The sequence below is a fragment of the Thunnus albacares genome, chromosome 13 (assembly GCF_914725855.1).
Source record: "Thunnus albacares chromosome 13, fThuAlb1.1, whole genome shotgun sequence".
Classification (NCBI taxonomy): Eukaryota; Metazoa; Chordata; class Actinopteri; order Scombriformes; family Scombridae; genus Thunnus; species Thunnus albacares.
The window spans coordinates 17,510,328-17,533,730 of NC_058118.1; the positions used below are offsets into that span (position 1 = coordinate 17,510,328).

Here is a 23,403-nt window from a genome sequence, read left to right on the forward strand (position 1 = left end):
ATATGCCAACTGGCATATTTTTATATTTTTACAAGGGGTAAAAAATAGTAGAGTATTTTTCCCATGATTTCTTTTCATTAAAACCTTAATCCTCCTGACAGGGGTCCCTGCAGACCCCCAGAAGTATACTTTTTGACACATCTCACAGGTGGTTTATTCTATCATTCCAATTTTTCATGACTTTGTCGATCAATTTGTTCCCAATGACTTTATATCATTGTTTCTGTTTCTGTTTGAAATAGTACTTTTAAAATACTAATGTATTGGGGTCCTGGGGGACCCCAGTCAAAAGCCGCCAACTCCGCTTATTCAGTTTTAATAGATTGAACTGTTTATTGAGTTCATGTCTGCCATGGGTCTTAATTCAAAATATCACACACTATCGAGGAGGTAGGGGCACTCTGTCAATCATTTTTAAGGAGACAGACACAAATGCAGCAGATACAGATTTCCTCATGTGCTCTGTCAACAACCCTAAATTTTTGTTTGACTCCAGCAGGTAGTCCTTGTATGTTAAATATGTTGGTGGGATGAGGGTCGAGAAGAAAGAGAAAAACAAGAGGAACCATGTCAATATTATTTTTTTTCTCAAGTTCTTCGTTAATCTCTTCCTCCATATTTGCAAGAAAAATGACTTAGCAAATCTATTTTTCTAATGTGATTCAATGTAATTGTTGTCATTATAGAATTTGGCCACTGGAGGGTTTCAAAGGCAACAATTCAGTCCATCTGTCTTCATGGTGCTGAAAAATTCAAATCCAAGCTGATTTCCTGTGATGGTTTGAATGTTGGCATTTGAATCATCTTATAAACAACATCACCCAAACAATAATGTTCACTAAACAACGTAGAATGACATAATTTATGAAAGTCCTTTGAAGGAGCATCTGAACACAATTTGATTCACAGTTGTGTAATTTATTTCACAAATGGCAGCTGAAGCCCCCATGGTGCATTGCAGACAGACATTTATTAGCAATACTTTCTCTCTCTCTGTTAGATCTACCCATATGAAGCTCTAATGGTGTCAGTCAGAGGACAGCAGCGTCTCCCCAGTGATGTGGACCGAGCCAGACTAGAGGTAAACTGCTACTGGAAGTAACTCTCAAAATATTCTTGAATTATTGCTCTCAATAAACACAACAACACACTGGAGTGTAATAAAAACACTGATAGAAAAGTCTCATCTCTCCTCATAGCGTCACCTCTCACCAGAGGAGTTCCACAGAGTCTTTGGCATGTCCATGAGTGCCTTTGATCATCTTGCTCAGTGGAAGAAGAATGAACTTAAGAAACAGGTCCGACTCTTCTGAGAATATCAAGTGTAACCCACTGCCCACAGGATGAATACAAATACAAAAGTCTTTCTTCCTTTGAAGTGACAAGAAGAAGACAACTTGTGGCCTCCTGTTCTCATTGTGCTGTAACTGGTATGCTTGGACTTCTTAAGTAATACATAAGAAGTCAGCCTACTGGTGAAAATGATGAACTGCTATGAGAGGAAGGAAGACTGGACTGGACAGCATGAAGACCACAAAAGACAGAAGATGAGCAACGTACAGGCAAGTTGACAAACAGAGGGAGAAGTCCACTGCTTCTCTCTTTTCCACCAGCAGATGGCAATGTGTTAACATGAGATCAGGATGGTAGTCTGATAAGACAGGCTGGACTTTCTGCTGACATGCTTCATACCATACTGAGGGTCTACAGTCAGTGGTCTGCACTCTCTGCCCAAACTTGCCCACATGCCATCAGCGAGTGAGAAAGACTGTTTTGTTGTTGATGGCAAAGAAGATCCAGTTTTAGTCACAAACACAGACGTTATCCTCAGTGGCTCATAAGCTGACAAACCAGGTGAAGTGGATTGGTGTGTTTCTGAACATTAGGGTTACTGTCCATAATATACACATGATGTTTTTATAAAGTGCTGATACTGAAAACCAAAGGTTTTCTTCTCCTTTTTTAAATGCTGGCATGTGTTTGAGTTTGCTGTCTGTCTGTTTTTTCTGAAGCCATATAAGTGTTTGAAGTTCTTTTCTATGACATGAGCAGACAAGTGTTTGGTTTCTTTGTATTATGTGATTATAAGGTTAAATGTGAATGAAATGTGTCACAGCTCTTAGCTCAGAGATGTTAGTAAAGTTAAAATGAGGCTTTAGTACTACACACACTATAAAATAAGACGTTTACTTATTTTAAGAAAACAGTTTTTTTTTAATTTATTAAATTTTAATTGCAGTTGCACATATGGCACAGCTCAGCTCCAGATGGATTTGTTTGTGTGTCTGTGTGTTTAAATGACTGATAGATGCATTTAATGGATAATGTAAAACCCTTTGAATAATGAGATTTTTTTTTCTGACATGACGGAAGGAAATAGGATGAAGGATGTGGAGAAGGAGGAAGAAACAAGGGGAGAAAACAAAGAAAGATCCAAAAGGAAAAGAGGCTCTCACAAAGTTTAATTAAAAAAAGTTTTCATGTCACAAAAGGAAAGTGAATAGATTTAATAGTTTGTTGCAAAGAGAAAGATTAGTGTGTTGGTGTGCACGAGTGTGTTGTAATTGAATGTAAGAGATGGGATCATTTTACTGTCTATTGTCAGGGTTCAAACTATTAGGTGTGTATGTGTGTGTCTGCGTGTATTTACAGGTCTATTACAATAATTTATCACATTTACCGCATTAAATGTGCGCAAGACTTCAAGACTAAAGTCTATAATCTAACTTATTTTTTATTTATTGGAACAAGATTTGCAACCCCATGTCTGTCACTACAACTGCTAAATAAATGATTGAAACACTATTCTTATTAATAATACTACTGTTACTTCTATTCTCCATGATCCTCAGACAGATGATGACTGTGGATGGTGAACAGGTTTGTTGGTTTCAGGCTTGTATTTTTCTGGTTGAGGGGTCATTGGGTCAGCGGAGTCTTGAAAGGATTCAAGTGATTCTTCCAGACAATCTTGAAATGTTAATTTAATTGTGAGCTGTAATGTAATTTAAAGTATAGTTCACTTGAATTTACTCTGACTTCTCTCATGACAGCTTTCACCTTTACCACGCTGACCACAGTCTGATTAGCTACGAGCTACATCCTAACCATGAATAGTCAAGCAAGTTGTGAATTTAAACACCTGCTCAGCAGCAGTACAGACCAAAAGATGCATGAACATTGCTGTGCTCAAAAATCATTTAAATATATACCCCATAGATGAGTGATTCACAACTTAATTGGCTCCACCACTCATCACAGATTGCTACCAGTTAAACCAAAAAGAGATCTTTTTCTTTATTTTATTTTTAATTAAAGGCCTGAGGAAATAAACATTAATTAAGGTTTTAGATTTAGATTAGAGGAAAGTCTAACAACAATTTTGTGAGGCAGAAATGTGTTTTTTTGGTTCCTCTCTTGTTAATCATATTGCACCCCAGTAGGGAACCACTTCCATAAACTGTATATAGTCTGTTATAACCCATACTAGATCTACACTTGGAAAAGTAGCAAAACCATATTGTGAAAATACTTCATTACAAGTAGAAGTGCTGCACTTAATGCACTTTAAAATAAGCAACATTAGCAAACAGTACTTTCATGTTATTACCCATAATAGATTTGGAAAAGTTACAATAACACACTATGAATACTTCATTACAAGTATTTCTGCATTTAAAATGTTACTTAAAGCAGTGGTTCTCAAAGTGGGATCCGAGGACCCCCAGGGGTCCTTGAGGGAGTTCCAGGAGGTCCCCAGCAAAAAGGGAAATAATTATTTTCACTATAATTCCATCCATAAATGACAGAACGTATGACTATTTTGGTCATGGGTTTCATACACTTTCTGTCATAAAACATCTAAAAGCAAAAATCTTATCAGATGGGGGTCCGTGGTCTAATTTGTTTCAGTTTAGGGGTCCTTGATGTGAAAAAGTTTGAGAGCCACTGACTTTAAAGGTGCAATAAATGAAATTGAGCCTCACTGGATGTCAGCCAATAACTATTTGCTATTTAAGGATATAGTGGAATAATGGAGACCTGAGCAGTGAATGAAGTCACACACTCTCTGTGTGTATTGTTATCCGAGCTTCTCTGTTCTTTGTTTTGGTAGCTGCACCGGCCGCGTGTACATGTTAGTGCATGTGAGCATGCATATTAGTGTCCCTCCGTGTCCTCCACGTCCGTTTCCAAGATTGCGGCCAGGTCACAAACTTTCTCAAATTACAACTAAACAGTACAATAAAATATGTTACTGAAAGCATTTGAGGTGAGAAATAGGCAATGCAGAATCTTGATCCATATTTGATCAGCACTGCCTAGGTTGATAGTTTGATCTGAATTTGTGAACTGTCGGATTTCTTTGTTTTTTTTTCCAATTGAGTAAACGACACACACCTTTGTTTTGGTCTGACATGTTGGTGCTATAGTGCAACATCTAGTGGCTGAATGCCGTGTATTGCAACTTTAAGAACTTTAAAATAAGCAACATTAGCAAAAGTTATGGTATATCCATAAAAGATTTGAAAAAGCTGCAATATCACACGTAAAAATACTTCATTACAAGTCTGGCACTCAAAATGTTACTTGAAGTAACTTAGTAACATTAGCAAAAAGTACTTAATCAAATGTAAAAGAACTTGGTGCAGAAAAATGGTGATATCACTTGTTTTTTATCACTGACACATCAATGTGTAAGTTGCATACTATACTGTTTAATGTAACCATGTTTTATAAACTCATCATGTTTTGTATGTAAATTCTTAATCTGTAAAGTAACTATAGCTGTCAAATATGTAGTAGAGTAAGAAGTACAACATTTCTGTCTGAATTGTAACGAAATAGATGTAGCCTATGAAGTAGCATTAAATTTAAATACTCCAGTAAAGTCCTTCAAATCTAAGTACTTGAATAAATAATCTTATCCACCACTGGCAGTTTTTACACGTAAATACAAAATGAACAACACTAAGAGGTTTTAAGGGATTGTGTCTCCTCATATGGGAGTAGCGTGTGATCTTCTAGACTCATGGCATAAATATGCAGCAAACCCACAGACTGTATATATAAAGAGGACAAACCAAACAAATATTTAGTAGCGTTGCTAAGACTAGCACTAGGACCCAGGGCGGTCTGGATGAGGCACCAACGGCTGCAGACTCAAACTATAAACCGTAGCGGCCACTCTGACTCACTCCGCCGCACGGAGGCTGACGGAGCTCCGCCGTGTCCGTGGCGAACAAGCCGCCCTCACATGTTAACAACCGTACCTTTTTAAATGAAACAACCAAGGGATTATTACTGGAAAGAAGCAGAATAAGTCGGACTTTGGGATATCAAACGACATGGAGTCCAAACGCCAGAGTGGTGAGTAACAGTCCCTCTTCATCACATTCACATTTATTCACGACAAAGAGCCAACTGTTAAAAACTTTAAAAGAAGACATTGACTCAAGGCATAAATATCAATTTAAGCTCGTCTAAAGAGATAAATATAGTCACAAACGCTCTACTTAGATATTAAAAAAGGACGGACTACACTAAAGTTAAACTTAAAACTCACCACAACAAATTGAGATTTAATGAGGTTTATAAATAGCATTGTCGAAGAGACTTATTTTGCACGAGGTCTCGTAAAACCGACGTGAACCTAAACTTCGACAACCGAGTCGCGCCTCGCGCTGCTCCCGGTACACCGCTGGAGTAACGGGAGAGTGACGTCACACACCTACACGCCGGTTGGTGCTCTGTGTGTGAGGATGGAGGAGGTATCCTCCTCAGGTAGAGTGATGCAATCTGATACCAACAGAGAAGTGCCCCGTTGGAAGCAGCGCTGCTGGAAGTGAAGCAGCAGCAGCAGCAGCGGCAGCAGAAGCTGAATAGACGCTCTGTTTCTGCGCCTTCAGGCTATACTGCGCTGGAAACAGGAAGCTGCATTATGTTTGACCAGGCAGGTGATGAAGCATTGGCCTAAATTGAAAATCTGGCAAACGAGGATGTGATTATCATAAGGGAAACAATGACCATTGTGGGCAAAAAAAAAAAAAAAAACCGGCAATGGAAAAGCATTAATTCATGCTTCATTAAAACATCATGTTGCCTACAGGTAATTGATCTAGTAGGCACATGACTATAGTATCTGCATAGTATCATTTACACCAAAAAAAAAGATGTCAGTTCCCTTAAATAGAAGAGTAAAATTAGGTAAAAGAAATAGCTCATCCTTATTTTACAATCAAACTTATGTCGAAACTACTGACAGTGAGTGTACAAAGCCTGAGCAGCCTCACCACTACAACCTCCAAACTATTTTAATTAACAATTATTAGCAATGATGGAGTTTTATACAACCATATAATAATAATAATAATGATCGTTTAAAATGATGATGAAGATAAAAAATATTCATGATAAGTAATTGTCAATTTTAAGTTTTTTATTCAATGACTGCACTATGGGTGCTCTGTTACAGCATCTGCTCATGAACAATATAACATTAGTCACATCAGAGCAAACAGTGTGTGATATTAAGGCTTTTTCACAGCGGACATTGTGACTAGTCACAATAGGCAAAGCTCAGGTGTTACTAATAACATTAACGATGGTTGTTTGTTCTATTCAAGTGTCCCAGTAAACCGTGAGAGTGTGACAGTGAGCCAGCACGCACAAGGACCCTAAAACTGAATAAGCTAAATGGAATCCAGCCATTGTTAATTGTATTATTCACACCTGTGATTTTATACTGTGTCTTAAAAATGTCTTAAATAAAAAGGGCCTGTGAAATGAACAAGCAGCTTAGAGAGAAAAAAAGCAGGAAAAAAGAGGAGTAATTTACGCTGGTATGTTCCGGACAAATTTTGCAACTACTGTAGGGCTTCAACTAACGAATATTTTTATTTTAAATTAATCTGTCAATTGTTTTCTTGATTAATCAATTAGTTGTTTGGTCCATAAAATGGTAAAAAAAAAAAAAAGTTGATCCCAGTAATCTATTAAAAATAATTGGCAATTAATCGAATAGTCAACTAATTATTGCAGATCTAGACCACTGCCACAAGTGGGAGAAATTTGTAGAAAGTGAGGTTTTAAGTTCGCTTTAAATGAGGCAGAGAAGGACAAAGTTTTCATACAGTATTTAGTGGAATTTTGAGCAATAAAGACTTATCCTCTTAGTACTTTTATACTACAGCTACATGAGGGAGAATACACAGTTGTATACAATTTTTAAAACAGGTTTTATAATACTAAAGGCTCTAATAAGTGATTGCATTTATACAACCACACTGACACACACGCATACCAGTAAGCCTTGACCTCGACCATGGTTCCCTTACATTTCCTTTTCCCTTTTCCTCATCTCTCAGTGACCCCTGAACCCCACCTCCTCTTTCCATTCTCTCTCAGAGAGTCAGAAAGTTCAAAACGTTCAGTTCAGAACAAAGTGAAATAACTTAACCACCATAAACTCAACTGTTTTGGTTTCCGTCATAGTTTTAAGAGAGGATAAGCTGTGCTGCAAATCTACTGTTGTTAAACTTTCCATGACAGAGATATCTACAGCAGCAGGTCTGTACATGTCAGTCTGTTGTTGGTAGGAAACTAAGCTGTTGTGTTGATAACACTCTTCAGCCAAACAGGAAAAACACTGGATCATGTTTGAGTGATGGTGTAGTAATTTCAGTAAGTACTAATATGACTGGTTTATTATTCAATTAGTCAATCAAAAGGGAACAGAGAAATCCCAATTTTTAAAACTTGGTAAGTCACTGCACCCAGACAAACAATAATCTGGCACATTTTTAGTTTTTGTATGGGTTAAACAAACAAGATGTTGTGTCTTAATTTGTGATCTTAAGAGGTGCTGGTAGATGACCTTTTTTGCAGAGCTGGGCAGAGCCATGCTAGCTGTTTCCCCCTGTTTTCAGTCATTATGCTAAGCTAAGCTAACTTTTTTCCTGGAACGAGCTTCATATTGTACAATACAGACATGTGAATGGTATCAGTCTTCTCATCAAACTCTTTGCAAGAAAGCGCATAAGTGTATCTCCCAAAATGTCAAACTAAGCCTGTAAACTGTCTAAAAACTGCATAAAGCTGCAGAGTTGAGTGTTTTTTGGAGGTTTTTCTCACTTCATTGCCATTTAAAAATGTGTGGCTGATAGGGTTTTTCCACAAAAAAGCATAAATACCACTATCAAATCCTTAAAATGACTCATTCTCCCTCATTAAAAATTCCAAAATCTATGAATATGCAAATGTTTCAGAAGTTGAACTATTGGACACACTGAAAAGTCTGTTCTCAGTGTTTATGCACTGGAGGCTTCAAGTTTCCACATCACATTTGTGTGAGTTGAATATTGAACCAGGATTGGCCTCAAACTAGTTGTGATGTCACAAATCACGCTCGTAATCAACCCCTTAAAATCACATTTTCAATGAGCACAGAAAAAAAATTCCACTTTCAGTAGATGTAATGTGAAAACAGCTTTCTAGTGTCAAACTCTGCACATACATCATTCTGCACAGTGAAACTCAAAATCAGAATGCATTTTTGAGTGAAGTGGGACTTTAAAGTTTTCTTTGTTGAGCTAAATAACCATGGTATGTGACTGTCCCACGGTGGCTGGGTGTCTCCTTACCTGTGGCTGCTTACATGTTGAAACCACAGTACCACAATAGACTGAAATGAAGCGCATGCAGTGCCACAGTGGCAGAGCCAATGTCAAGCTCTGTTTGCTGTGTCTCACCATTTACTATCTGGGGAAAATGATAAGATACTGAAAGAATGTGAAAAAGAGACAATTCCACGACTTATTCTACCCCAGCTGTTTCTTTTTAAAGATCTTGCCCGCTTGGTTCGGAGGGGACTTTTTTGAGACCTCTGACTGAATGCTAACCCCGGGGTGAGCGCTGACACCATCTACTGTTGTCACGAAAATATTAATTACAGGATGCAGAATTTCTGAAGTAAACTTTTGTCTCAGAGGGAGCCGCTGGGGCCGCCAAGACTTGAACTCTGACCTCTGTCTGGAGAGGATGGGTGTCTGGAGAGGGACGCAGGGAGGCCTACGAGGGAGAGGAGTTAAAAGGAAAGGATCAGAGAGGGAGGGAAAGAAAGGAGTGGAAAGGAGAATGTGGGATCTGGAGGGACCTCAGCCTCTGGGAGTGTGGGGGAGGCAGAATGAGGACGCCTGCTGTAGAGCAAAACAGCAGCTTCATACACTTTGGAGACTTGAAATTCTCTTTACTTGAGAAAGGCGTGAAAAACTTATGTTTATGTCACATAAGAGTATCATGTGTTTCAGGTAACATCAAGGCAATCATATATTTTTTCCTAGTCCTAAAGTGTTGGGAAATAAAAAGAGGGATAGTTTGGATGGGAGAGGTGAGTCAAGGAGGAGGTTAGGCTTGGATTGTTGTGATTGATGGGTTAGACATGTAATGGATGGGAGTGAAAGCCTCAGGTCAGGAGGAGAAAAGTATCTTTTAGCATTATGTGGTGAGATAAACAGCAGCAGCAGTAGCGAGTGGTAGTTGTTTTGTTGTGAGTTGCAAGCAAACACGCTAAATCAGTTCAAATGAGAGTCGCATGGCCCCGGTCTCATGACTGGCCTTCTTCAGGCAGTCTGTGGAAACACACAAAAATGTATGTAAAAGCACACACACACACAAACACACAAACACATTTTCCTCTTTTGACGGCATGTTTTCTCTGTATAGGATAATTTCTCTGCAAGACAAATTAATAGTGTTTGTGTCCTCGCTGTGAGTTAAGTGAACGTCTGTGTCCATCAGTGGGGGGAAAAAAACAAGGATTCGAAGAGGAAATCTGCGCCATGTGTGTGAGTGTGTGAGCATGCGTATGTGTGGAATGGGGGGTTACAAAGATCCCTCTGTGGGTGAGACTGACCACAAGCATCCAGAACAGCTGATTCTCAGCCTCTGAACCCTCCGGTCCCCTAAAAAAATGAAAGCGAGAGAGAGTGAGAGAGAAAGAAACAGAGAGAGATGTACACAGACTTAGAGGAGAGAGAGACAGCAAATGCATGGATGGCCTTGACTGTGTAAAGTTAGAATTGAATAAGCAGAAAATAGACCAAAGGTCCCGGTTGGAAACTCTATCAGCCCACTACTGGCTTTGTTAACACGGTGATTGATTACACTGAAACCTTTTTGTTGACTGAGTTGAGATGGTCCCAGAGAATTGGAGTAACGATCAGCTGAAAAACTTCTAAACTTTTCATTCAATAGACGGGGGGGGGGTGAGGATAGCAACCAAAAAAAAAGGCGGAAAAAGTGTGAACATAGATGGAACAATAGTGTGGGATGACAGAGGATGAAGAGCAGCAGGATGAAGAGAATTGGAGAAGGAGAAAGGGGAAAGTGGGAGGAAGAGCAAGAGGAAGAGGTGAGACTCGCAGTGGGATGGAGTCAAGATCAGGAAGGAGTGGAGTGAAGCTTCTGTCGACAACTAAGACAGGAAACCACAGCTGCTGGCTGAGAAATGATGCACACACACACACACAAGCAAGCGCACACACACAGCTGCTGGATATATATCCTTTAACCCTGAATGCCCATGGATCGAGACGATGCAGCTGTGTTGCACCACGCCCCTCTTGGACTGTGTGTGTGTTAGTTCCTGTTTTGTTTTTTCTTTGAGTTTCTGACATTGTATTGTTCGCGCTGGGCTTGCGGACCATTGTGGTCGTCATCTAATTTTGGCCCTCGAGGAGACAATAGAGTATTGTCAGGCTTGGGGGGGCGGAAGAGGCGATGGGAGAGAGAGGGCTTTTCTGTCATACTCTCACTCTGTGTGTGTGTGTGTGTGTGTGTGGGGGGGAGAGAGTTTTAATCTTATTTTATCTTAACCTTTGAACCAGTTTTTTCCCAGGAATTGTACATTTTCTGGATGTACTGTATTTCATATATCAGCAACTTTTTCAAACCGTATAAATCAGATTTTAAGGTGTTATCTGACCACTCACCACAGAGGAATGGCCCTGTTTGCAGATCTGTGGCAGATTAAAATAATACTTCTTTGTAAAGATGTAATGCTTTGAGCAGAGTTTCTGTGTGTGTTTCCTCCAGTTAATATTTCAAATGATTCCCAGAGAGCGTTAACAAGGAGCTAGTAAACTAATACACTTATTGTCATATCAGTACTTTGACTGTGTACAGCAGCCTCTTGCTGAGGCTCCAACATCTCTGCTGAAGTGTCCTTGAACTTCCTGTCAACTTTTTTAAAAATCTATATTTTGGGTGAAATGACATTGTAATAACAATTTGAATGCCAAAAATAACCAAGACTAAATGGTTCCCCAAAATATTTTTCTTGGCTGGATGGAAAAAGCCACTTAAAGAGCAAGTGGAACATCAAGGGTTTCCACTGAAACCCAAATGAAAATTAAATGAAATTATTTAAAGGACCAGTGTGTAGGACTTAGTGGCATCTGAATACTCCTCCCCCCGCCCTCTCCTTTCAAGTATGTAGGAGAACCTGCGGTGGCTGTGAAACTCACAAAAAACATGAAAGGCCCTCTCTAGAGCCAGCGTTTGGTTTGTCCATTCTGGGCTACTGTAGAAACATGGCCGCCTCCATGGAAGAGGACCCGCTCCCTATGTAGATATAACAAAAACACAACGATTCCTTTTTTTCATGGGATTATACACTAATTAAAACATACTTATGAATATTATATTCCGTTTCTGCCAAGTCCTTTCTGGTAGTTGCTGCTAAATTCTACACACTGCACCTTTAAGGTTTGTGGATCTTAAACTGTGACGTTAACAGGAAAAACTTCTAACCAGAAAAGTATGATTCGCCCCATTTTCCCCCCCATTAGCCCTATTGAGCAATTAAACAAAAATACACACACAGAAAAGTTCATCATCTACCTCAATTTATATCCTTCATGTCAAACGTCAGCCTCCCAAACTTCTCTTATGAATGAGTGATCAGCTGAATGAAGTTTCCAGTTTGGTAACCATATCCTTTCCTATCTCTAGTAGAACTAAAGATTTTCTTCCTTACTTTGGCTCCATTTCCTTGAGGGAAGGAAGCCTCATGCCCCCTCCTCCTCCTCACCTCCTTTTTTCTCTGACTTTCTACCTCCCCCCCACAACCTCTCTCTCTTTGTCAGCTCTGAGCAAGCAGGATGTGTGAGAGTGTGTCAGAGCATTTGGAACAGTGTCAAGGTCAACAAAACACACACACAGACACACACGGACACACAGGATGTCAGGGGTTTAACATGAAAACAATTATTTTTCAAAGAAAGCTAGAAATGTCTGAAGTGAAAGAAGGATTTGATCTGCGGTGGTGTGGGAACAAAAGACCAGACAGAAAACTCAAGAGAAAGACACACAAACACACTCTGAGGTCGACAAAGTAAATCGGGAGATATGTTAGGATGGTAAACGTCTCTTCCTTGTCAGCTGTTGCAACAGGCGGTAAGCTGAGTTCCAAATTGACTTCATGCCCATCATGAACCGCCAGTTTCGCTGGCACTTGCCTGTATGTGCTTGCATGTGTGTGTTAAATTGATATTTGATGCACTTTGTATAATAACACAGGCATTTTAGGAATGTACTTTAAGTATGGGATTTGTATGCTGCTCAACACCAGAAGTATTTTATGGTCATACTGCAAACCCAAATAATGTATTGTTTTGTATATTTTGTGGTCGTCAGTGGTGATGGAGCGACTTGTGAGCGAGCTGGGCTCTCTGCTGAAGATGCTGGACCACGAGACGGTCAGTCCTGCCACTGCTGACAAGATGGCCTCCATACGCAACATCCTGGACACAGTGCAGCTGTCAGGTACAAGTACTACCATATAGATTAATTAAGTCTCACTTGAGTGGGCAATGTGCATAACCATGATAGCCTATATTTTTTGGTTAATATCTTATTAGTCTCATAAATTGCAGTGATGTGACAAACTCCTCTAGATTGGCTGTCGATTGGCTAATGGCTATTGTTGCATAATACCAGTATTTGTGTACTTTTATGCTGATGTTATTTTACAGATGGCACAGCTTAGCTTCCATTAATTCTTGTACAGCACAAAAACAACATCCACATATTTGTTTATAGAGTCAGTTGCATCGGGGCTGAAGAATTAATTTATTGTAATTGCACTGAGCCTGAATTGGGGTCTTCTGACACCCATAAGTTATGAGCAGAACTTAATTTCAAGCTGCTGTAGGTTCGACACAGCAAAGGTACAGCATGTATTTTAAGAAGAACAAAAAAAAAAAGCTAAAAATCTATTTACATACAGGAAAACGTAAATCAGAGTGTTAAATTGGGGAGAACTATAAATAAAACTGATGTTACCCTTTAACTTTTATTTATCCATTTGGATCTGACTGAGCATGCTTGCGGTTTTTCAGCCGCATCCTGGCTCACATTAATTCAGTTTGACATTTGTAGCAGTTCAGCTGAAGCATCTCGGAGTTGAGCAATTTGCTCAAGGTCACAGTGTTCATTTAGACAGAGACACAGCCTTTCTCTCTTACTCAACCCAGGTCTTTTTGCAACCTTGCTGTCATGAGCCAACCAGACTGCAACCGCACAACACTGTATGAGATACGATACAGAAAGTGTAGTCAATGCAACAAATTGCAGCAGCTCTGTGAAATGAAATCTTACAGAGGTCTTTGTAGTAGATCCTTGTTTATCTGAGAGAATACAGGATGTCAGAGGGGATAAAACAGTTGATGTAAGAGGATAACGAAATATAAAGTTTAAAGAGGATAATGAGATGAGGCCAAACTGAGGAGAATAGCAAAACATCCTGGGGGGTAAGCACATCCTCACAACAAGTTTGTGTTTCAGTGGGCCCAGACTGTGCTACCCATACTCACTCCTCAGATTTGTACACAATAGATCAGAATAATCCACATATGTTCAGTTGTTTTTTTTTTAACTTGTTTCTAATTTGAATACAGCCAAAAACTTCAGAGATTGATTTCTCACAGCCTACGAAATTAATGCTGATTGAAAAATACTTCCAGAGAGTCTGGAAGTTTTGGCATCCGTTCACACACATTTTCTAACTTGAGTTATCTTCGATCTTCTGGCGCATAGATTTGCAAACTCCAGTCTGCATGGTCTTGTTGTCTGATAAAGATCTCCATACAGTTTATTTTCCTAAAATGCACACAGTTCAGTATTGATCCTCAATGAGCAATCACTCACTTCCCTGCATCTCTATACACTTTGATAATCCTAATTCTCCCGATCTTACCATAAAACCCAACCCTAACCCTATGTCTGATCCTATTTCTAATCCCTAATTTATCTTTTCCACAGTCAATGGATCAGACGTCTACATGAACAGCTGTCTTTATGGCAACGGCACAAGCTTTGTAGAGTCTCTGTTTGAGGATTTTGGTGAGTCGACTCTCAGAGCTCCTTCAAACCAGTCCGGTGTCATGACCTCATGTGTAGAAATGATTATTATTGTGTATTTCCAATTATTGTACCACAGCATCTATTAAATTAAGTAATTAACATCTATTATAAGATATATTGGGCTGAAATTCAATTTGTAGAAAGCAATAAAAATGCACCCTAAATCAGCCAATTTAGGTCCATGCCTCAGTCTTTGCTCAAAAACCTAATAACTGCTCAACTGTCTAGTTTCCTCCAGATAATTTGGAGCCCAACTTATTAAAATATGGAAATCACCACATTTATCTGTCATAAGTTTACTATGAAAAATTTATATTCTGTCTAATAAAATAAACAAGATGTTATGTGTGCCTCCTTCTAATGAAATCGAGTAATGAGTCTGGTGATCTGAGTCAGGTTTGAATATAAAAATGAACATTTTGAGCAAGTATATCGAAAACATTTTGAGCAACATTTACACTACTGTTAACATCAACCCTCTGTTGTTTCACCAGATTGTGATTTGCACATGCTCAGTGCATCTCCAGTTGAGCAGAAAGAGCACAAAGAGGAAGAGGAGAAGACTCATCCTAATAAATCTGTAAGTCACCTACACTATCTACCTGTCAGTCCACCTGCCTTTCTTGTCCTTGTGCTTCAGATTTTGGTTTAACCTTCACTTTGGTTCCTCAGACACCGACCGACACACCCCCTCCCCTGCCAACCACCCCACTTCCTGATGACTACTATGAAGAGGCTGTTCCTCTAGATCCTGGATCCACCCCTCAGTACTTTACCACAAATATGAACGGTTAGTTCTGTACATACATTCAGTAACACAGATTTGCACTCTTATGAATAATTATAGGTTTGCGTTGCTCTCTCTCATATATCTTTTTTTCCTCTCCTGTAGCTTCCAGGAACTCTGTGGAGGATGCCTACTATGAAGATGCCGACAACAACTACCCCCTCACCAGGATTAATGGACCTCCCAAAAACTCCTGTGAGTCTGCCGTTATTCATGCTATCAATTCAAATTTACAAGTATAAACAGAGGCATACTGTAAACATAAAGTATGTAGAATACATGAATGAGGAGAACCTGAAATTGTCTGTGGTTGTTTTATAAATTAATGATCTGTGGTATTTTTGGTGTTCAGACAACGACTCCGATGCTCTGAGCAGTTCTTACGAGTCTTACGAAGAAGAGGAAGAGGAGGCCAAAGGGCGGGACCAACGTCAGAGATGGACAGCTGAGGAAAGCCCAGACGGACCTGTCAGAGACTGCCGCATCTGTGCCTTCCTGCTGCGCAAGAAACGCTTCGGCCAGTGGGCTAAACAGCTCGTTGTTGTCCGAGATAATAAACTTCAGGTAAACTGAGCAATTTTAAAGCTCAAAGGTTCAAATTTAAAGGCCCTGAAATTCTATTTTCTCAGTTAGCTTCTTGATATGAGCCGTGAAATTACAACATAATCACAATATTTTCTGCCAGTTAGATTTCTGTCTGGGCTGTTTTCTCTGTGCTCTTCTGACTGGTTTGAAGTTAGTAGCGCTCAGTTGCTTAAAGGTGATGTCACGTACTTCCGTGAGTAGATAACAGGTGTGAGGTTGTTGGCTGATGCTGTCAATACAATCTGATCAAACCACACCCAGACAGTCCTGATGAAGCAGAGTAGCTGAGTTTTTAAGTGTTAAACTCTTAAGAAATAAGCCTTAAACTAAGTTGTTGCTTATTTAGCCATAAATATTTAGAATATGAGACCAAGTTTTCAGGGGCCTCAATTACAGTGTTATTGGCAGAAACTTAGCTTCAACGTTAAAGGAAACAGAGCAAATGGGAGTGAGTATGTCACTGGATATTAAGCAGACACACTCAGTCACAAATGTCACAAATTAAATGAAAGCTTTTACAACAGTCAGCAGTACCTACAGTACCAGTCAAAAGTTTGGACACACCTTCCCCTTTACTTGAATGAAAAAGTCTGTTGAAACTTTTGACTGATACTGTAGATACCATATTTCTCTTTCTGTCTATTTTTCAACATCACTGTCTTTCTCTATCTTTTTTTAGTGCTATAAGAGCATCAAAGAAAGCACTCCTCACACGGAGCTCCCGCTGAATCTGTGCAACGTCATCTATGTCCCGAAAGAAGGCCGGAAAAAGAGACATGAGTTGCGTTTCTCATTGCCTGGAGGAGAAGCTCTAGTCCTGGCTGTTCAGAGTAAAGAGCAGGCGCAGCGATGGCTCAAGGTACCTTTTTATTCACTACATCAAAGGGCCGGTGTTGAGACAGACAAGAATGACTGGAGACCGAGGGAATAAGGCTGAAGAGAGTGAGAGTACACAAGGTTGTGTTTGGAAGTTAAGGTTTTCTTTTTCCGGATCCAGGTGGTGCAAGATGTTGGCAGCCAAAGTAGCAACACTGAAGGACTAAATGGATCTGCTTCTCCCATTATACAGAGGAAGTTGGAGCTTGACAAGGTGTGTGTGTTTGCCTGTTTGCCTGTTTATCTGTTGTCTTTGAATTTTTTTCCTTGTGTATGTTATAAGATTTGCTCATAAAGCAGTTCAACCAACTTCTTGAACTTTCTTTCCAAATGATGGCTCCAACAGCTGCATCTCGCTATGGTTTATTTTACTGTAACATCTAATTCTTTGTTTATTGAGGCTTTTTTTATTCTTAATCTATACCCTAGTTTTTACATTTCCACTGTCTGTGGCTTACATCACCTCTTTCAGCCCACGCATGACACAACTGTTCCTTTTGCTTCTAGTTTATAAGCAGTGAGTGAGGTGACATTACATTGTGGTTGCTGTGCTGGCTATTTTTCAAACTGCTTCATACCCTCAACAAAGTTTTGGCAGGGCTAACAAGCTGAATGCATGGTGACTTGACAGTAACACCCCACTTTGGCAGAATACTTTTAAAAATACATAAAGTCAATAAAACATTTTCCACTCAGCATGATTGAAGTTGACATGATTTTGCTCAGTTAAAGGACAGAATGCTTTGTTTTCAGTCTGTGGATTTGTATGTCTCTCCTCTCCTCTCCTCTCCTCTCCTCTCCTCTCCTCTCCTCTCCTTTATCAAGGGAAGAAAAGTAATAAAGTAATATAGCCTTCTACTTTTTCCTTGCCAGGTGCTACACTATGAGAGGCAGGCATCTGACTCAGACAGCGGGCCAACAGTAGACACTCATTCCACTGCACAGGGACCAGGACGGGACACCACTGACACACTGAGTAGGTTAACCATCATGATTAAGTATTTATTTATTTGAAAATTCCTAATTCAGAGTAAGACATAAGACATATATTGAGACAAAGTAATATTTTGTGGCAGATTAAAGAGTATCTTAAAATTGTAAATTAGATAATTGTCACTTTTTTGTTTACTATTTGAAGGAGTACATATCGTCTCTGGAGTTGCCAACAAACAGTGTGGGAGATGTTGCATGACAATACTGACACATTTAATGAACATTTGTTTCTCTTGAAAGGTTTTAGCAGCATAATTAAAATGCACATTATAAGTTATGTTTAAAAAATATCTATTACGACAATGTTTACTGCTGTGACACCAGAATATGAATATTTAGGTTGATGGTAAAAATATACAAAACATTAGTTAAGTCTGTCACTGGCAAAATGCATTTCACACACACACAAACACATATCCTTTCACCATCAAAAGCACCTTCACTATTTTTGTTTATCTATCCACAAAATCAGGAAGGATAAATCAGGATGAGGTGATGTTTGGTCAGAATATAGGTCAAACGCAGTGATATTGTTTCAGTGTTGTTACAACTTGTTTACTGTCTGAGTGGCTCTGGAACTAAAGAGACATGAGAGAGAGAGAGGGAGAGACAGGAAGTGAGGCTCGAGCAGATATGACATCCTTCCTGTCCTCTTCCTGCGATTGTGTCCCTCTGACATCATAGGAAGTAGGCTGGACAGAGCCCCGCAGCACCTGGGTCATTCAGTATGAACACACATAACATAAAAAACATCTCTGAAATTGAATATAATATACTATTAAATTCTAGAAGTGCAATAAGTCTTGACTTGTTGGGGGGTTTTCACAAAAATATGTACTGTATATCAAGTGCTCCTCAACTCTGTGACCTTATTGTCCGTCACAGCGCAGCCTGACCGGGGTGTGTTTGGTTTCAGGCAGGGCAAAGCGCGGTGCGTTCTCAGAGCTGACGGGGTCGATGAGCCGAGCAGCAGGGAAGAAAATCAATCAAATCATCACCTTCTCCAAACGGAAACCTCCTTTACCAGGAGAGCCTCCCTTGTCTTCCGGTCACCATGACAACCCCCGCTGTGGTGAGGACACAAATTGATGAAGAAGCTATTTGGTTGAATGACTGGCTGTTTAGTTAGTTGGTGAATTGCTCATTTTAGGGACAAATTAAATATTTCACTCGACCTTGACAATGAGACCATTTTCAGCAGTACTGTGTGTAAAGTATTTGTTATAACTTTTAAGCAACTTAAAGGGAAATTTAAAGTAAATATACTGTAAAGACTAAAGAGACAGAGATCAAGAGACTTGAATGTTAACTGACTTCAGCCATGCTAAGACATTAAACATGTCTGCTGTTTTTATGTCGCCATAGGCTACCTCAGTGTGTGTCTTAGTGGTTCTTGGAAGGAGCGTTGGTGCGTAGTGCGAGGTGGAAGTCTGTACCTGCAGAAGGACCCTGGGGACCAGCGTCCCCCAGTCATTGTGATTCCCCTCAAGGGGGCAGAGGTGGTGCCAGGAGGCCTCGGCCCCAAACATCCCTTCTCGTTCCACATCTTGCAAGGAGGCAGCGAACTGGCAGCTTTAGAGGTATAATATAATTGCATCAAAAGATCTTCAACAATTTCAACCGGTGTAGGAGATTTAATGTAGCCACTCTCATCATGTTGTGGATACAGATGAGACAGAAAGTTAACAGCGATGACACACCTACTTTTTTTATGGAAATCAAGTTGCTAAAATGTGGCTGGTGTGTGTGTGTGTGTCTGTGTCCATCAGGCCAGCTGCTCGGAGGACCTGGGCCGCTGGCTGGGTGTGTTATTTGCAGAGACTGGCAGTGCCACACTCCCTGAAGAGCTGCACTATGACTACATTGACGTGGACACACTCACTGATATACGGCACGCTGCCAGACACTCCTTCCTGTGAGTCACTTCCTAAAGTTTTATCCGTGCATTCGTGCATGTACTGTATATATCTAGAGTTGTATGTCTCTTATTGAAGTTTTCATACGGAAATACTTGATCCTCTTTTTCTTTTTAAAATTTGTCTCTTATCCTCTCAGGTGGGCCACTACCACTGCTGCGTCATCCAGCAGTGCCTCCACAGACTCCAGAACATATGATGAGGTCTATGAAAGTATTGCGGTGAGAAAACATCCTCTGAAATAGTGATAATGTACAACATCATTAAACTTCAAGCTGTCAAACATGGAGACTGCGCATGACAGCACTGAGCTTGCTGTCAAGTAGCGTGGATTGTTGTCCTGGATGGAATATTGATGACTCTCACTGCATGGTTCAATCAAAAAAAACATATTGATGCATACAAATAAAATGGACCCTGTAAATGGTACATTATCATTACCCCCCCCCCACCTGCAGGATGAGGATGTCGACAGCAGAGCCGCCCAGGTGAGACGTCACTCCTCATTCTCCAGCAGGGACTCTGAAAAAACTGAACAACAGGCTGCCGTCAAGAGACACGCCTCCAGTGAGTCTCCTTTCTTTTCATAATTCATTACACTGACTACAGGAAAATCATATGATATAAAAAAGTGGCCACAGCCTTCCTCCTGAACTGAAGATTGTCAGACATGTCACATTTGGCTTCTCTGGATCATAATTGCAGTGAAAAGCCAAAGTTTGATGACGTGGATAGTTAGCTGAAATACTGACACTCTATCATTATAAAGCAGTACCCGCATTGCTGTCCTGTTGATATTCTGCCATATTTTTTTTTTTGTTAGATGTAAACCAGTATAAACGTTATGGGAAGACGCGTGCAGAGGAGGACGCCAGGCGGTACCTGACACAGAAAGAGGAACTAGAGAAGCAAAAGGAAGAGCTCAGAAATGCACTGATTTCCCTTCGAAGGGAGAAGAAGGAACTGAAGGAGGAGATGAAGAGTGGTGCAGGTCAGGGACAAAGCACACACACGGCACTGTTCAGAGTTCTGCTTGGTAGCAGGACTAACTATGAGTATGTGTGTTTGTGTGTGTGCAGGTCACTGTGTGGAACAGCGGTTAGCCGAGCTGGAGACACTGTGCAAACAGAAGGAGGAGGAGAGGGTGGAGCTGGAGCTCAGACTGACAGAGGTCAAAGAAAACCTGAAGAAATCACTGGCTAGAGGAGCGCTAGGTCCTCATACTGACACCAAGATCAATGTCAAGGTAGGCAGCTACAGCAGAGACAGAAACTCTCCTGTTTAATTGTTAAAAAAAACGATCTACCACTAAGAGAAATTGAAGTGTTTCAGGAATTAGCCACTCATACATATATACAGTAGGGTCCAAAAGTCTGAGGCCACTTTCTCATTCTGGGAAAGTGGCCTCAGACTTTTGGACCCTACTCTATATGGTGGATGCCAGATTCTGAAAGTGCTATTTTGTGGCACTTTTTCGCATTTTATTGCCAAATCTCAGTATATTGTATAATTTCAGATTTTCACCATAATTCTTGAAAGTAGATATGTAATGATTAGTTGATTAATCACTTAGTTGCCAACTTTGGATAAATTGCCAACTATTTTGATAGTCAATTAATCGTTAAGAGTCATTTTTTAAGAAAAAAATGTCCAAAGTCTCAGATTCCAGCTCCATAAATGTGAGTATTTTCCTGTTTCTTTAGTCCTCTATGCCAGTAAACTGAATATCTTCGGGTTGTGGACTTTTGGTCTGGACAAAGCAAGACATTTGAGGACGTAACCTTGGGCTTTGGGAAACAGTGATCGAGATTTTGTGGATCAAACAACTAATCGAATAATCTGTCAACAAATAATCAACAGATTAATCGATAATGAAAATAATCATGTTATTATTATAGTTAGTATAGTTAGTTGATAGTTGCAGCCCTACTGGAAAGTAGTGACATCTGACATTTGTGCTTGTGTTTGTCTTGGTCTGTGTATGTGAATGTGTATACAGGCACAGAGCAACAAGGTTGAAAAGGTTTACAATGAGACTGTGCCGGTCAACACAGCATCGGAGCTCCGTAAACGCCCTCCATCGCTTTACGCCTCCTCCAAGGGGAACGTCATGCAGAAGGCGAAGGTACAGTGTGTGTTTGTGGTTGTGTAACAAGGTCAGATGTATGTAAGTGCTTTCCTCACTTTGTGCCGTCTCTCCTGGTTTCCAGGAGTGGGAGTCGAAGAAGGGGACCTAAACGGATCGACAGATGGATTCGTGGAGAGAAAAAATGAGCTGTTACAGGAGGATGTGTTAAAGACAAGGAAGAAAAAAGAAAAACTGGCACTGAAAAGAAGATGAAGAGAAGAGGAGAAGGAGGACAGACTCTGATGCATTCGTCGCTCCTCTTACCTTAAGAAAAAGTGGAATCTTTGCAAGTACAGGCAGCATGGTGCTGCCTCAACCACTGTAAATATTACAGACTTGACTGATGTTCCAGTACAGTATTAATGGGGATCGCTATGAACATGAAATGTATATGTTTGTGTGAGTTTGCATGTGCGTTTGCATTTGCAGAGGGCTGCAGAAAGTGAAAATGGGGTCATTTCATAGCAAAGCAAAGGGAGAGTGTGGTTCATCAACACTGTGCTCAGAGTTTGCTGAGCCACAGTTACAGGCAAGACTTCCTGAGTCAACTGAGTATTTTACCTACACTCACTGATTTTATTCCATTTTTTACATGATACTTGTCAATGTAAAACAAAAAACTAAAGTAAATAAATTATTATTATTACCTTAAATTATCTTATTAGTGAGAGAAGTATTCCACATCTTCGAATGTGTATTTAAACCATTTGGAAAGCATATTGAGTATGACACTGTTCCTGGAACCAATGACTAGTGTTTATTATTGCAATGTGAAACTATTAGATTTTAACCATTATATGTGTATTTTTTCATATTTGACTTTTGCACTTTATCTTGTTGTATTTTGTGATTACACCAATGTCTTGTAAATTAGCTTTAGCATCCCTCTTAGCAGAATCATTCAAGGATAAATGCCCATGTCTGCCTTCCCTTTTCATCACAGAGATATGAACACACACACATGTTGAAGTAAAGGATTACTTTATCTTCATCATCTTCGTCTACTGGACTTTTTTTGTCTTTGGTAAATGGTTTAGGAGTATTTTTGTCTCAGCCTGGTACTTCGTCACAGGATAAATTTCTGTATTAAACCAATAGCAGCACAGTTCTGTACTACAAGCGCCATCTAGTGGCTCATTAAATGATAGCATTTTATCATTTTTGCTACAGTATGTCCCAATTCCATACTACATACTAATTAAATTGTACAACATATGTACTTTACACTAATCTCTGTAGTACAATGCAGTTAATATGCAATAAATCATCATACTTAACCAGTTTGTAAGCTTCCAAGAGGAAAAGCAATTAGTTTTAATTTTTCCAGCTGTCAGCAGATTCCACATTTCTTTTGTGCATTGCATTGTGGGAGAATAATGCTTATCAAGGACACACTCAAAAACAAAGCATATTTAGTATGCAATCAGTCTGACTTCTTTCAGTATACTTCACTTCACTTTCCAATGTGAACACATTACATATTAAAAACCCGCTTGTTCATTGGGGAACGTTCGGTCTCTGTAAATGAAAGAGTAAAGTCTAGACCTGCTCTATGTGAAAAGTGCCCTGAGACAACTTCTGTGATTTGGTGCTATATAAATAAAAATGACTTGACTAACTGGTGGTCTAACCGCACTGAAATTACTCAAGGAAGAAAAGTTGTGCTGCACTCATCTGCGTGGATTGAAATGTTAAAG

At 39.8% G+C, this 23,403-nt stretch overlaps 2 protein-coding genes across 6 annotated transcripts in view; both read left to right on the forward strand.

Moving 5' to 3' along the window:
• Positions 1-1,628, forward strand: part of LOC122995936 (actin-binding LIM protein 3-like) — a 48,574-nt gene extending 46,946 nt beyond the window's left edge. For 3 of the 4 annotated variants that reach the window (XM_044371356.1, XM_044371354.1, XM_044371355.1), the window contains 2 exons: positions 1,001-1,081; positions 1,200-1,628. In XM_044371356.1, the coding sequence (XP_044227291.1) occupies positions 1,001-1,081; positions 1,200-1,313 (195 nt within the window). In that variant the 3' untranslated portion in view covers positions 1,314-1,628. Of the gene's footprint in view, positions 1-686; positions 1,082-1,199 lie in introns of all 4 variants that reach the window. The other variant, XR_006406892.1, reaches the window with a different exon arrangement.
• Positions 1,629-5,169: 3,541 nt separating this feature from the next.
• LOC122995924 (actin filament-associated protein 1-like 1) lies at positions 5,170-22,700 on the forward strand. 2 transcript variants are annotated; one of them, XM_044371330.1, is made up of 19 exons: positions 5,170-5,367; positions 12,694-12,822; positions 14,320-14,400; positions 14,916-15,001; positions 15,094-15,211; positions 15,314-15,403; positions 15,561-15,772; positions 16,473-16,652; positions 16,791-16,883; positions 17,543-17,645; positions 18,579-18,734; positions 19,028-19,242; positions 19,432-19,577; positions 19,718-19,799; positions 20,037-20,145; positions 20,402-20,569; positions 20,658-20,824; positions 21,578-21,703; positions 21,789-22,700. In XM_044371330.1, exons 1-19 carry the CDS (start codon positions 5,346-5,348, stop codon positions 21,813-21,815), a joined length of 2,310 nt encoding a protein of 769 aa, XP_044227265.1. In that variant the 5' UTR covers positions 5,170-5,345; the 3' UTR covers positions 21,816-22,700. The 2 variants fall into 2 exon arrangements, with proteins under 2 accessions (XP_044227265.1, XP_044227264.1); XM_044371329.1 differs by lacking the exon at positions 5,170-5,367 and adding an exon at positions 12,250-12,453.
• The last annotated feature ends 703 nt before the right edge of the window (positions 22,701-23,403 follow it).

Coding starts and splice junctions, on each gene's coding strand:
- LOC122995924 (XM_044371329.1), top strand. CDS start 12,414: ATGGTAAACGTCTCTTCCTTGTCAGCTGTTGCAACAGGCG. Junction 14,401..14,915: donor GTCTCTGTTTGAGGATTTTG/GTGAGTCGACTC, acceptor TTGTTTCACCAG/ATTGTGATTTGCACATGCTC. Junction 20,825..21,577: donor ACACCAAGATCAATGTCAAG/GTAGGCAGCTAC, acceptor ATGTGTATACAG/GCACAGAGCAACAAGGTTGA.